The 13,452-nt window shown below is 43.3% G+C and overlaps 1 protein-coding gene across 1 annotated transcript; it reads left to right on the plus strand.

The window, feature by feature from the left end:
• The first annotated feature begins 6,151 nt into the window (after positions 1-6,151).
• SELE (selectin E) lies at positions 6,152-13,221 on the plus strand. Its single transcript, XM_062190199.1, is given in 13 exon segments — positions 6,152-6,188; positions 6,718-7,101; positions 7,621-7,728; positions 8,050-8,235; positions 8,989-9,174; positions 9,281-9,469; positions 10,400-10,550; positions 10,552-10,583; positions 10,718-10,906; positions 11,117-11,293; positions 12,191-12,301; positions 13,031-13,055; positions 13,167-13,221. Coding segments are annotated over 13 exon segments (1,830 nt in total).
• The last annotated feature ends 231 nt before the right edge of the window (positions 13,222-13,452 follow it).

The following is a 13,452-nucleotide window of genomic DNA, read 5'->3' on the forward strand; positions in this document are numbered from 1 at the left end:
GCCACTGCAGGCGGTGGCTTTACCCGCTATGCCACAGTGCCGGCCCCAAGATGTGCATTTTAAATCAGTTTCCCAGGAGATTCTTCTTGATGCCAAAGTCAGAGCCGCACTCTTCCCAGGGTGTAGGAGAGCAGAGTGAGACAGAACCTCAAGACCCTACCTGACCCAGATAGATGTTCTAAAATACCTACAAATCCCATGGGAATGAGCATGCTTTTTCTGAGAACAAAATTTAGAGAGAACCAGGCCAATTTTCTATCAAATATACTTATGTGTTGAACCAACAAGAAATGTCATTCTATTACCATTAATTTCTTCTTCATTTTGGAGTGTGCAATATCATGTTTGCATTTGACAAATAGGATTGAATCCTTATTGGGATTTCCTCCCTCTCTCTAAGATTCTACAAAATCTAGATGTCAGCAGAACAGACTTGGGGGATGGAGGAGAAATAGCAAGGCTTTTGAGAATTAAAAACCTTTCCAGAGTGAGGGATCTGGGGAGCCCCAGGAAGATAGGAAGGGGCTACCACCCATATTTCCCAGCTACGGTGAGCAAGGGGGAATATAAATTCACATCTCAATAGATGCACCTGCCACTGGTGGGAATAGCCAATGCTACTTTCCACAAACCCAGTTCTTTCCTGTGCATAGCATAGCCTTGGTTAAAATCCTGTCACTTGTCTGGGGGTCCCTGACATGCTCTTGCTGTCTGTGCTTACTCCCTTGGAGATGCTTGTTGGGCATGGAGTTGAGAATGAGTGGGCCTGGGCACAGAAGGGGATGTGGTTGGACTCTTGATGCCCAATGAAAGGGTGTGGAGGAGAGGGCAAGGGACTTCCAGGAAAAGCGATGACAAGGCCGGGAAGTGTGGCGCCTCACCAGTGCACCAGTCCTGGCAGTGGAGCCCAGGGTGTGCCCCTGTTTCCCTCAGGATGGGGATTGTTCAGAGGGGTCGTGAGAGGCCACGCTGAAAATCCAGCACTTCTGGGACCGCCGGCTACATCCTCAAAGCTTGGGAGACTTGGTGGAGCCTCGAGGTGCCTGGAACCAGCCTGTACTTGGGGAAATTTTGGATTATTTGGAGGAGCAAATAATACTCAAGTCCCCTTGCTGTGAAATCTCGCCCAGTTTCCTCTTCAACTCACTCTGTCCTCTGCACCACCTCCCCGGCGTCCAGCCGCAGCTCCCCACAATGAGTGCCCAACTTTGGATCCTGACAGTCCCACTACAATTGCACTGCTGCCCCTTGCTGTTCTGGGGCCTCTCTGAGAGGCAAACAGGGTCTGTCGATGGCCTCTTCAGCTAGCCTAGGGAGCTCCCAGTACCCAGATACCTGATTTGTGGTCCCAACCGCGGGGTTGGGGACGTAGAACACACAGGATAATTCTAAGTGTGAGTACATTTAACCAACACACCTCAGATTTACACACTCACACACATACACCTATCTCTTTCATTTACCCACCTATCTTTACCCACCTATCTCTTTCATTTCCTATTTCCCTTTTCCTTCCTTCTGGTATTGGATTCATTCTCTTTCTAGTTATAAACTTTGAAGAATCATCTTAGCCCTTTGCCTCAGGGAGAGTTTGCTTTTGAGTCAGGAGCTTTTGAGAAGTGTGGTTTAGGAGTCTACCATGTCCCCAGGAATAGCTGGCTCGGCCTTGCTCTTCTCCCCTTTGGTTGGCTTTCTCCCTGTGTGCACCTCTCCCTACTCCACACACCTTGGGATTCCCTTCCTGCTCTCACAGCCTCTCAGAGAAGGCCTGGAGGGTCAGGTGGTCTCAGGAAAAGAAGGTAAGGAGAGGCCTGGAGATGAGCAGAAGAGGGACCCTCAGTGTAGGGTGTAACAACAGATTCAATCATGGTTGCAGGCAGCAGTTAAGGAAAAGGGGTCTAAAAATAATTTGGGGGGTTTCAAACCCTGATATCTCTGCTTTTTAGATGAGATAGATAAAAATCCCTTCCTTGATTTCCTCACCTGCAAAATGGATATAAAAATCGCCTCTTTTGTAGGTTGTTGTGAGGGCTAAATAATCCTATAGTGAAATTGATGCAAGTGCTTAGAAACAACATGGTACATAATAAGGAAGCACTCTGTAGATGTCAGAGATTTTTATTGGAGATCTCAATGTTCTTGAGGTTTGGCACTGTGGTGTAGAAGGTTAAGCTGCTGCATGCAGCGCTGGCATCCCATATGGAGGTTGGTTTGAGTCCCAGCTGCTCCAATTCTAATCCAGTTCCCTGCTATTGCACCTAGGAAAGCAGCAGAAGATGGCCCAAATGCTTGGGCCCCTTCCACACATGTGGGAGACCTGGAAGAAGCTCCCGGCTCCTGGCTTTGGCCTGTGTGGCCAATTGGGGAGTGACCCAGGAGATGGAAGATTCTCTCTCCTTCTCACTTTCTGAATCTCTGCCTTTCAAATAAATAAATACATCTTTTTTAAAAAGCTCATGGAAAGATGGACTTAAAAATGTTTATTTTGGGGGTAAAGAAATTTGAAATCAATGCATAGTTTTTTCATAATACATATTTCCATGAACTATTTGAAGACCCAGCATGCTACATATTTTTCCACTAAAAAAGAATAGGAAAAGATAAGCTTAGTTATAAAAAAAATCATCATAATAAATACAGTTATCAAGGGATATTTATTACTTATTCCTATTTGCAAAGTAAGTAATAGGCACTTCATTTTATTTTTTTAAAAGATTTATTTAATTTATTTATTTGAAAGTCAGAGTTACACCGAGAGAGGAGAGGCAGAGAGAGAGAAAGAGATCTTTCATCCAGATGGCCGCAATGCCGAAACAGTGCCGATCTGAAACCAGGAGCCAGGAGCCAGGAGCTTCCTCCGGGTCCCCCACATGGGTGTAGGGGCCAAGGACTTGGGCCATCCTCTACTGCTTTCCCAGGCCATAGCAGAGAGATGGATCAGAAGAGGAGCAACTGGGACTAGAACCGGCACCCATATGGGATGCTGGCACCTCAGGCCAGGGCTTTAACCTACTGTGCCACAGTGCCGGCCCCAATAGGCACTTTATATTAATATGTCAGATATATTTTGTTGTAAGATTTGGCTACAATGTACATTTTTAAAAATTTTTTAATTTATTTTTTATTTTTTTGACAGGCAGAGTTAGACAGTGAGAGAGAGACAGAGAGAAAGGTCTTCCTTCCATTGGTTCACCCCCCCAAATGGCCGCTACAGCCGACGTGCTGCACCGATCCGAAGCCAGGAGCCAGGTGCTTCCACCTGTTCTCCCATGCAGGTGTAGGGCTCAAGCACTTGGGCCATCCTCCACTGCCCTCCTGGGCCACAGCAGAGAGCTGGACTGGAAGAGGAGCAACCGGGACAGAATCCGGCGCCCCAACCGGGACTAGAACCCGGGGTGCTGGCGCCGCAGGTGGAGGATTAGCCAAGTGAGCCATGGCACCGGCCTACAATGTACATTTGACGATGCTCTTTAAAAATTTAATGGTAGATTGAAGATTATAATTTGTTAAAATAAACCATATCCAGATTATATATTATCAGAGATTCACATCCTTTCCTAACTTCTAAATAAGCTTGTGTGGATGATTACTCTAGTGCATTTGTTGAGAAACAAATATTATATTTAATTATATTTATATTTATATAATATTTATATTATATTTTACTTAGTAAAGTGGAAAAAAGAATTGAAATCACGTCAGCGTCTGGATAGCAGAAGACAGTGAGGGGGAGTTATAAATCTTCTGGTTAGAGGCAGCAGCTGTGGTGCAGTGGGTGATGCTGCTGCTGGAGACCTGTGCATCCTGTAGCAGAGTGCTGGGTTCAAGTCCCAGCATTTCTGCTTCTAATCCAGATGTCTGGGAGGCAACAGATAATTGCTCAGGTGCTGGGCCCCTGCCAGCCATGTGGAGGACCTGGATTAATTTCCTGGCTCCTGGTTTTGGCTTGTCCTAGCCAGCAGATGAAGATTCTCTCTCTCTTCTTCTTTTCTTTATCCTCTTCCTCCTCCTCCCCTTCCTCCTCCTCTTCTTCTTTCTTCTTCTCTCCATCTGTCACTTTGCCTTTCACATAAAATTAATAAATGCTTATCCTCAGGTAAATGCTGGATTTTCAGTAGGAGTTGCATTAAACTAATTAGTTTCTTTTAAAAAAATTGTATTCACTGGGATTTTTCTTCTTTCTTTTTGTTTGGCTTTGGTTATGCTATCTTTGTGAACACAGAAAGAGCCAACGCTAACAAGAAAAAGACAGGCCTTTCACCATGACTCTCACAATGGCTGATGGTAGTTCTTAGACTTCTTTTCTTAAAAGAAAAAAAAAAAAAACACCTGTAACCATAGAATATTAGCTTGACTCAATCTCTGAAAAACCTATAGAATATGGAAATTAAAATCATCCCCTTGTACTATCTCTGTCATTCGAATTAGATAAGATGCAGAGATGGGGAATGAGCATACTTGTACTGTTATCCAAAAGAAATGTCAAGATGAAGAGCAAGAAGTTAGGATATTACATAGCTCCCTTTTAGTTGCATCTGTACATAAGATTTTAAAAACATTGTACTGTGAAAGTAAAAAAGGGGTCACTGTAGAAACTGAAAAATGCTGAAATAATAATGCAGGTCATAAAACATCATAAATTTTGCATAGAAAGATAGTCATCGTTAACATTCTGGTACAGGTTTTGTTGTCTGCACGTTCATATATTAAAACTTTTAAAGAAAGTTGGGAGTCAATTTAATATGTTTATATTTGATTTTTATCTTTTTTCCATTACAATTGTTTTCCAGACATGAGTATCTAAATCTATTTCCCATTTTTCTTAATTTTAAAAAGCAATTCTTTCCTTCCTTCCTTGAGGAAGAAGCAAAGACACAGAGAGGAAGGGAGAGAGTGCTCCCATCTGCTAGTTCATTTCCCGAATGCCTACAATGGCTGGGCTGGGCCAGGCTGAGGCCTGGTGTTAGGAACTCAGTCCAGGTCTCTCACATGGGTGCCAGGCACCCAACTACTGTCTGCACTGGCAGGAAGCTGAAGTCAGGAGCCTGAGATGGAAACGGGACCCAGGTACTCGGATATGGGATGCAGGTATCTTAATTGCTGGCCTACATTCCCACCCCAAGGCATTATTTCCGACATTGAGTAGAAGGTATTACTTTTAGCAATTTGACCATAACTGGTGTGCAGTATTTGTGGATTCATTCCCCCATGTGACAGTGCATATTAGAATGAGTTAGGTTGGTGGGTGAAGAAGAAATTAAAAGTGAGTGGATGAGAATATTGAGAACAGTAGACCATGGATGACCAAACTATCTTAGTTTGCTCCCATGTTTATGAAATTTTCATTACTACCACAATTACATGAGAGATGCTAATACAAGCCAGGTTTTAAAACTTTGAAAATACATAGACTTTATATTATTAGAATTAAAAAACCATGCATTTGTGACATATTAATACAATTACATGTTAAGGCACAGGCAAAGGAGAAGTTGTTCTGAGGGAGAGAGATTCTGACATCACTGTAATTTTTAGTGTTGTGGATATTCCCAGCAAACTTTTTGGATGCTGTTGGGGATTTCCTTTTGACTGGATTTGGACAATATCCTGCTATTATTCACAGGAAGCAAACCGTCCTATAAAAGGCTTGCAGCAGAAGCAATGCTCGGCAGTCCTTGGCTTGGCCACATCAGAACTGTTAGTGTGGCACAGGACGAAGGAGCAGCAATCTACCTGCCTCCCAAGCCAGCACTACCTGAAGTGGTAAGTGCAGAATTCTTTTCAAAGATAGCTTGGGCTATGAGACATAGATGATCAGTGTGAACAGATGTGCAAAAAGCCTTTTGATAACAGATCTCTTCAAGTGCTTATGGTATTTGTGGTTAAAATCTTTCTTTTTTCTTGGATCTAAATGATGAAAATCTTAAATCTCGTACTTATGCATTTGAGTCAATGTCTACAAAATTTAAAAAAAATTGTGGAACCGGAATCCTTTACCTAAAATCTTAGGATTCTGCCTTAAACCTCATGGTTGAATGCTATGAGTATCTGGCTGCCTGGGATTTCCTTCTAAAATAAATTTTTATACTTTTCTTTCCAGCAAAGAATTTCATTGACGTCTAATCCTTTGGCGAAAAGAACTCGTGAAGTCATGGTGGCCTCACGGCTTCTCTCCACTCTCACTTTCGGTGAGTCAGTGTCATTAGTTAGACCAGGAGCGATTCACATTTTGGACTGGAGCATTTTTCTTCTATGAGGCTGTCCTGAGCCTTGCAGGATGTTTAGGGCATCCCTGTCCTAGGGGTGATTTTCTTCTTGTTGTCTCTCTTTCCTTGTGTGTCAAGTGTTGGTTGTAAATGACCTGTTTCCCAGAGACCTAGTGAGGATTTACTATCTTGGCTCAAGTGAAGTGCCTCATACAGTGTTTGGTGGTCCATATTGAGTGCTCAGGAAAGCAGGGTTATTCTGATTCTCATTCTACTGTAAAGTGGGTATACTATTAGGTTGTGGTGGCCACTGGGCTAAAGCACCCAGTGAATAGGTAGTCACAAGAGACAAAAGAAATGCTGGCTTCTCCAAACGTACCTCTTCTTATTTTGAAAAGGTGACAAAACTTGGAAGCTCACAATGTGCCAGAAATACAGTGACAAGCCCAGTTAACAGAGTTAAGCTGCAGCAGGACTAACCTCTCCCATTTCTTTTATGTTTCAGCCCTAGGGCTTCTCATTAAAGAGACTAGCACATGGACTTACCACTTCTCTGCAGAAAACATGACTTATGATGAGGCCAGTGCTTATTGTCAGCAAAATTACACGCATCTGGTTGCAATCCAAAATAAAGAAGAGATTGATTACTTAAACTCCATATTGGACTATTCGCCCAGTTATTACTGGATTGGAATCAGAAAAGTTAACAATGTGTGGATCTGGGTAGGGACCCGCAAGCCTCTGACGGAAGGAGCCAAGAACTGGGCTCCAGGTGAACCGAACAATAAGCAAAACAATGAGGACTGCGTGGAGATCTATATCAAGAGACCCAAAGATACGGGCATGTGGAATGATGAGAGATGCAGCAAAAAGAAACTTGCCTTGTGCTACACAGGTAGGGAGTTTGAAGTAGCAGGAGGAGGTAGTTTCACCCTGTGGGCATTGTGATAAATTTACAGCATGCAGAAGTTGGTCTCTATTGTGGTAATTTGTTATTTTAAATCGCTTCTGCTTATCTGTGAAAGACCATCTGATTCTTCCTGTGGATGTAGGCAAGAATGTCTACATATGCTCTGTGTGTATTTAGGATGTGTGTCCTCTTCTGCAATGCATATTTTAGTTACTGATTTATTGGTGGTAGGAGAACTGTCTTCAGAGTTTGTGATAAAGTGAATTTTCTAGGCATAATGCCAGGGACAGCTGTACTCTGAGGTTGGTACCCTCACAAAAAGGTTTACAATAGGTGAACCTGAAAGTCACATTTGGCGTTTCGTGAAGCACTTCAGTTAAAATCGCAGGTGGTCTGTATCATTGAAGGTGTGTGTGTGTGTGTGTGTTGCATGCTGTGGATCCTAAATTCAAAGGAACTCAGCATGGTAGCAATCCTCCTCCTCATGAACTCTGCTTTCCACAGCTGCCTGTACGGAAGCATCCTGCAGTGGCCATGGCGAATGTATAGAGACCATCAACAACTATTCTTGCAAGTGCTACCCCGGCTTCAGTGGACTCAAGTGTGAGCAGGGTGAGTCTTGTTCTCACCTCTTCCTTTGGAGATAGGTCTGCATGTGTTGCCTTCCCTGGTGCATGTGGGAGATGATAAAGTCAGACTCTTCTGTGTTCACCTTCCAGTTTCCCCACATTTTAGTTAGGGCACTTTGACAAGGTAGTTAAACTCTCTGGGTCCCAGTTTTCTTATTGCAAAATGAAGATGATAATCATACTGACTTTGTAGGCTCATGGTGACACAGTGCCTGGCACCCAGGAAACAATAGAGTTTGTAGTGTTATTCTCACCTACACAGGGTGAGACATGAATAGAACTAATCTGATTTTATTTTTTTCAGTTGTGACCTGTGAAGCACAGGTACAACCTCAGCACGGGAGCCTGAATTGTACCCACCCTTTGGGGAACTTCAGCTACAATTCTTCCTGCTCTGTCAGCTGTGAAAGGGGCTACCTGCCAAGCAGCACGGAGACCACATGGTGTACATCCTCAGGAGAGTGGAGTGCTCCCCTTGCAACCTGCAAAGGTAAATTTCTCGGGGTGCACAGAACATTCTCTAGTTCGTCTCACCTTGCCTTGGTGTTCCATCCAACTTAAAATATTTTCAAAACTCCAGGGAAATGTCTTCTTGTGTTGTTTTAAATAACCAATGCAGCCAATGTATTCAGCAAATGTGGTACCTGCTTGGTGTGAGAGAGATTTTTATTCTCTGAAACGGGTGTCTCTGAGGCCCTGGTGGTTCTCCAGGGCGAATATAAAACACAGAACCTCACTGTAGAAATTAGAGCAACTCTCTCATCTTCACCTGTTTAACTTTCCCACGCAATGGAACTAACTTAAGATCTCAATAATTAGGTACTCTCAACCTCTCTTTGGCTCACTCAAGCTTATCTTTTTGGACCAGGGTAACAAAATAATTCAATCCTTCAGGTCCTTCTGGTCTTGAATGATTAAAAGCCTGGGGCATGTCTGTAGGGTTTTTATTAAAATTAATCATAAAATGCTGATCTAGAATCAGTTTTTTTTTCATTTTTGCTTATGTATATGACAAAGTGCATCAGAGTCCACTCAGGCTAGTCAAAGTAAAAATGTGGTAAGATGGAAACTCACTAAAAAAAGAATAAAAGCTTTATTGTGGGAATACATATCTCTAAAAATTGAAGTAGGACTTTGGGATCTACCCTTTGGAAGCATCTTCCTTGTCCTGTTCTAAATTCCAATTCAATAGGAAGTGAAAATATCCCTCTGTAAAATTCATGGTGCTCTTTCCAATCCCCAGTGGTCGAGTGTGATACTATGGGAAAGCCTGCCAACGGGGATGTAAAATGTTCCCCAAGCCAGGGAAGCTCCCCATGGAACACGACCTGCACATTTGACTGTGAGGAAGGATTTACACTGCTGGGAGCTCGGAGCCTCCAGTGTACCTCATCGGGGAGCTGGGACAACGAGAAGCCAACTTGTAAAGGTAGAGTTGCTGCACATCAAGACTTACTGTGAACATTCTCTTTTCTCTACTAATTCTTGAAATGAGCAAGGTAGACTGGCTAAACCAATGCATCCATGTGTTACAGCTGTGTCATGTGACGCCATCCACCACCCTCAGAATGGCTTGGTGAGCTGCAGCAACTCCTCTGAAGGGAAGTTCACCTTCAGGTCATCCTGCAACTTCACCTGTGAGGAAAACTTCCTGTTACGGGGGCCGGCCCAGGTGGAATGCACTGCACAGGGCCAGTGGACCCAGCAAGCCCCAGTGTGTGAAGGTAAGCCTGCAAACCTCCTGGCCCCTTCCTTTCTCAGAAAGCAGTGGTCTTCAAATTTGGGCAGTGCACATGAAACCAGATGTCCACTTTATCTGTAGAAATCAGACTTGAAGAACACTCATCTTCCATCTATAGGATTTATATAAAGGCACCAGTGCTTGGTCAGGGAGAGGACTGTATATATTAGTGTGTGCTTTGTGGGTTTCTTAACTGTGCCATGCTAACCTAAGCATGGCACAGTTAACATTGGCATGGAATAAGCAGAATTATTAATCTAAAAGAAATAACTTTAGAACATTTGAAAAGAGGAATATTGAGAATATTATTTAAATCTAAAAGTTTTTGTCATCTTTATTCTGAAATTGCTTATAATTAGCAGGAATGAGACTTGGTGTCTGTTACAGAGGCACTCTTGATATGTACTTATATGAACACTAAAATTTACTTCAGCCTAAATCAAGAGAAAGGATATTGCAAGCAAGCTTGTGTTACTAACAGGCACTGGCATTCTCTTTGACATATATACCCCAGAATGGTTTCCAGTGGAAAACTGCCATAACACCAAAACCAACATGCAAAGCAGATAAATTTGATACAGGTCATCTCCTTTCTTTTTGGTGCCATCTTTAGGCATCTAGGACCCAAAAACAGCTTTCTGGCTGCATAAAATCTTTCCCTTGTCCATAACTTCTGCATGTCAGAAGAAGAATGTTTAGGAACTACTGTTCCAGTTCAAGCTGTCCTTTAATTAGTGCCATTATTAAGGAAGGGATTACAATTTCAAGAAACCACAGCCATCTTCCCAGTTGCCTCGGGAATAATGAAGAAGCTTGAGTTTTTGGGTAGTGCTTTGCCCCAGATGAACTGGATTCATTCCCCAGATGCTCAGTTCCACAGCAGTATTTTCTGACAACCCTTTTGATGTCACAGCTTTCCAGTGTATAACCTTGTCCAGCCCTGAGTGACACTATGTGAATTGTCTTCTTAGTGCTTCTGAAAGTTTCCAGCCATGAATTAATCTGTGAGCAGAGCAGGGAGTTTTGTTGAAGGGAACAAAAAGGCTCCAGTGTGGCTCCACAGTAGGACAATGAGAAGCCCACATGTGAAAGGCATGGTCTTTGTTTTTATTTTAAGCAAAACAAAACAAAACAAAACAACTATTGAAGAGCTTAGGGGCTTGACTACCTTGGAGAACCTTTTGCAGTTCGATGCAAACAAAACTGCAATGTTCTCGCTCTTGTCTTCCAGCTGTGAAATGTGATCCTGTGCACACACTTGAGGATGGCTTTGTGGAGTGTACTCATCCCCATACCGGAGAATTCACCTACAAGTCCTCCTGCATTTTCAACTGCAGGGAAGGCTTTGAATTACATGGGTCAGCTCAACTCGAGTGCACATCTCAGGGACAGTGGGCACAGGAGCTCCCCTCCTGCCAAGGTATGACTGAGTTCCAGCTTGTAGAGTACAGGTGAAATAGCTCAGAAACTCCTGACCCTAGATTATCCCAAGGGGCTTGATCCTAATTTCCTATATGCTGAAGATTAAGTAGTGCTTATAAGTTGCCTTTACTGGTGACTTTTAAGCCAGCTTAAGAAGGATTCCAATAGATTTTTCCTAACCATTTCCCCTGTTACCTATCATTTGCAGTGGTACAATGTCCAAGCCTGGCAGTTCTGGGAAAGACCAATGTGAGTTGCAGTGGGGAGCCTGTGTTTGGAACAGTGTGCAATTTTGCATGTCCTGAAGGGTGGACACTCAACGGCTCTGCAGCTCTGATGTGTGGTGCCGAAGGCCACTGGTCTGGGATGCTGCCTACCTGTGAAGGTGATACATTGATCGATGGTGGTGGTATGGGAGCCTACAGAGAAGGGGAGTTGTCTGGCTGCAGTAATGAACTATCCTCATGTCCATAGCAGAAAGAAAGACCAGATTCACAAACTGGTGGACCTTATAGAGATAGAGAAAAAGAAGCAGAAGAGGTAGCAAGTCAGTGGAATGGGTGTGGAATGGGTAGAATTCTGACAATTGGAAAAAGATGACCTTCAAGGGAAAGGAGGAGTGAGAAATGGGGGAAAAGGGAGAGAGAGAGAGAGAGACAGAGAGAGAGAGAGAGAGACAGACTCAGGTGTGTTACAGTTTTGTGAAAGGCTTGGCTAGTTAGAGTTCAGCCTGGCAGAAGTAGGAGATTGGCTCAAAGGCAGATGGGACAGATTTTTTTTTTTTTTGACAGGCAGAGTGGACAGTGAGAGAGAGAGAGAGACAGAGAGAAAGGTCTTCCTTTTGCCGTTGGTTCACCCTCCAATGGCCGCCGCGGTTGGCACGCTGCAGCCAGCGCACCGCGCTGATCCGATGGCAGGAGCCAGGTGCTTATCCTGGTCTCCCATGGGGTGCAGGGCCCAAGCACTTGGGCCATCCTCCACTGTGCTCCCTGGCCACAGCAGAGAGCTGGCCTGGAAGAGGGGCAACCGGGACAGGATTGGTGCCCCGACCGGGACTAGAACCCGGTGTGCCGGCGCCGCAAGGCGGAGGATTAGCCTAGTGAGCCGCGGCGCCGGCCTAGATCTTAAAGGCCTCTATTGCTTTTTCTCTGCCTCACATTGAACTAGGTGACTCTTCTGCTCCTAATAATCATTGCAGAGAGACAAATGCCAAATGCATAGGGCAGAAAGATTTTAAAGTCAATTCCTTCTCATGATGGTTTTGTCCTTCTTGTCTCCTTAGCACCCATTGCGTCCAATGTTCCCTTGGCAGTTGGGCTTTCTGTTAGTGGAACCTCCTTCCTGACGTTAACCTCATTTCTCCTTTGGTTTCTGAAGTACTTTCGGAAAAAAGGTGAGGGGGTGTTGAATGCACTCCAAAAATGCTTTTAAAAAATATATGTATTTCTCATTGATGAGTTGTGGTCTCTCTTGCAAATTTAAGCAGTAACTAGAACCTACTTATTAGATAAGCACCGATAAACTGCTTTATAATTAAGTCAGGAAAAGAGTACAACTCAAAGTGTGTAGAGTTGTAGGAAATATTGTGGTTGTGTTAACTGTAGAAGTGCCACTTGCATTGAATTCTGTGGTGCCCCTGGAGTTGTGCGACAAGACTGCTGTGATTAGTGTTCCCAGTAAAATTCTTTCTCAAAAGATGTCCAAGAACATAGGCTAAAATTTGAGAATATCTTATAAGGAATATGCAAACACATGTACCCACACTCATGCTTTGTTTAGCCTACAGTAATTTAAAATTTTCTGAATTAAATTCTCATGAGTATAAAATAGGAAATTTCACATAAAAACCCAGATTGCAAACTCTCATCAAAAATTGGAAGATGCATCTGGCGAGCTGAGCGTGTCACCATTTGTTCGTCTTGGGGAGTGACTGTGCCCTTTGGATGGGTGTGCACTTTGCATTTTGCCCTAGTTTCCACACAGATATGTTTGTGCTCTGATGGTTACAGAGGTCCCAGCACACTGGGTTTACAACATTTGATGAATCATGTTATATTGTGTCTGGACTTGACATGTTCTTAAAAGCTGGTTATCTAAATTAATGATTTCCTTTCTCTTGCAGCAAAGAAATTTGTTCCTGCCAGCAGGTAAGTTGCATTCTTGTATGAAAGGCATGCTCTAAATACTCTACACATTTTTTTTCCTTTTCATGTTGCAAAACAATGATTTATTTATTGTTCTCCTGTGTTTTGCAGCAGCTACGTAGGCCTTGAAGCACATGGAAACTGCCAAGTGCCTTCTCACCTCATTTAAATTCAAAAGAATCAGGTAAGACTTGAAAATCATGCAAGGTTATGTTTCCCCTTTAACTCTCCAAACCTGCCAATTTACAGGGAGGGAATCACCAGTTTTATGATATTTTCTGAGAAGTTTGTTCACTTCTTTGTAGAAGAAGATGAAAGAAACAGAGAACTGGCTACATTGAGTCATTTCATTTGTGAAAGATGACAGTGATGATACCTGCCCCTTTCAGAACACTATTTC

Source organism: Lepus europaeus, chromosome 5 (assembly GCF_033115175.1).
Source record: "Lepus europaeus isolate LE1 chromosome 5, mLepTim1.pri, whole genome shotgun sequence".
NCBI classification, from domain to species: Eukaryota; Metazoa; Chordata; class Mammalia; order Lagomorpha; family Leporidae; genus Lepus; species Lepus europaeus.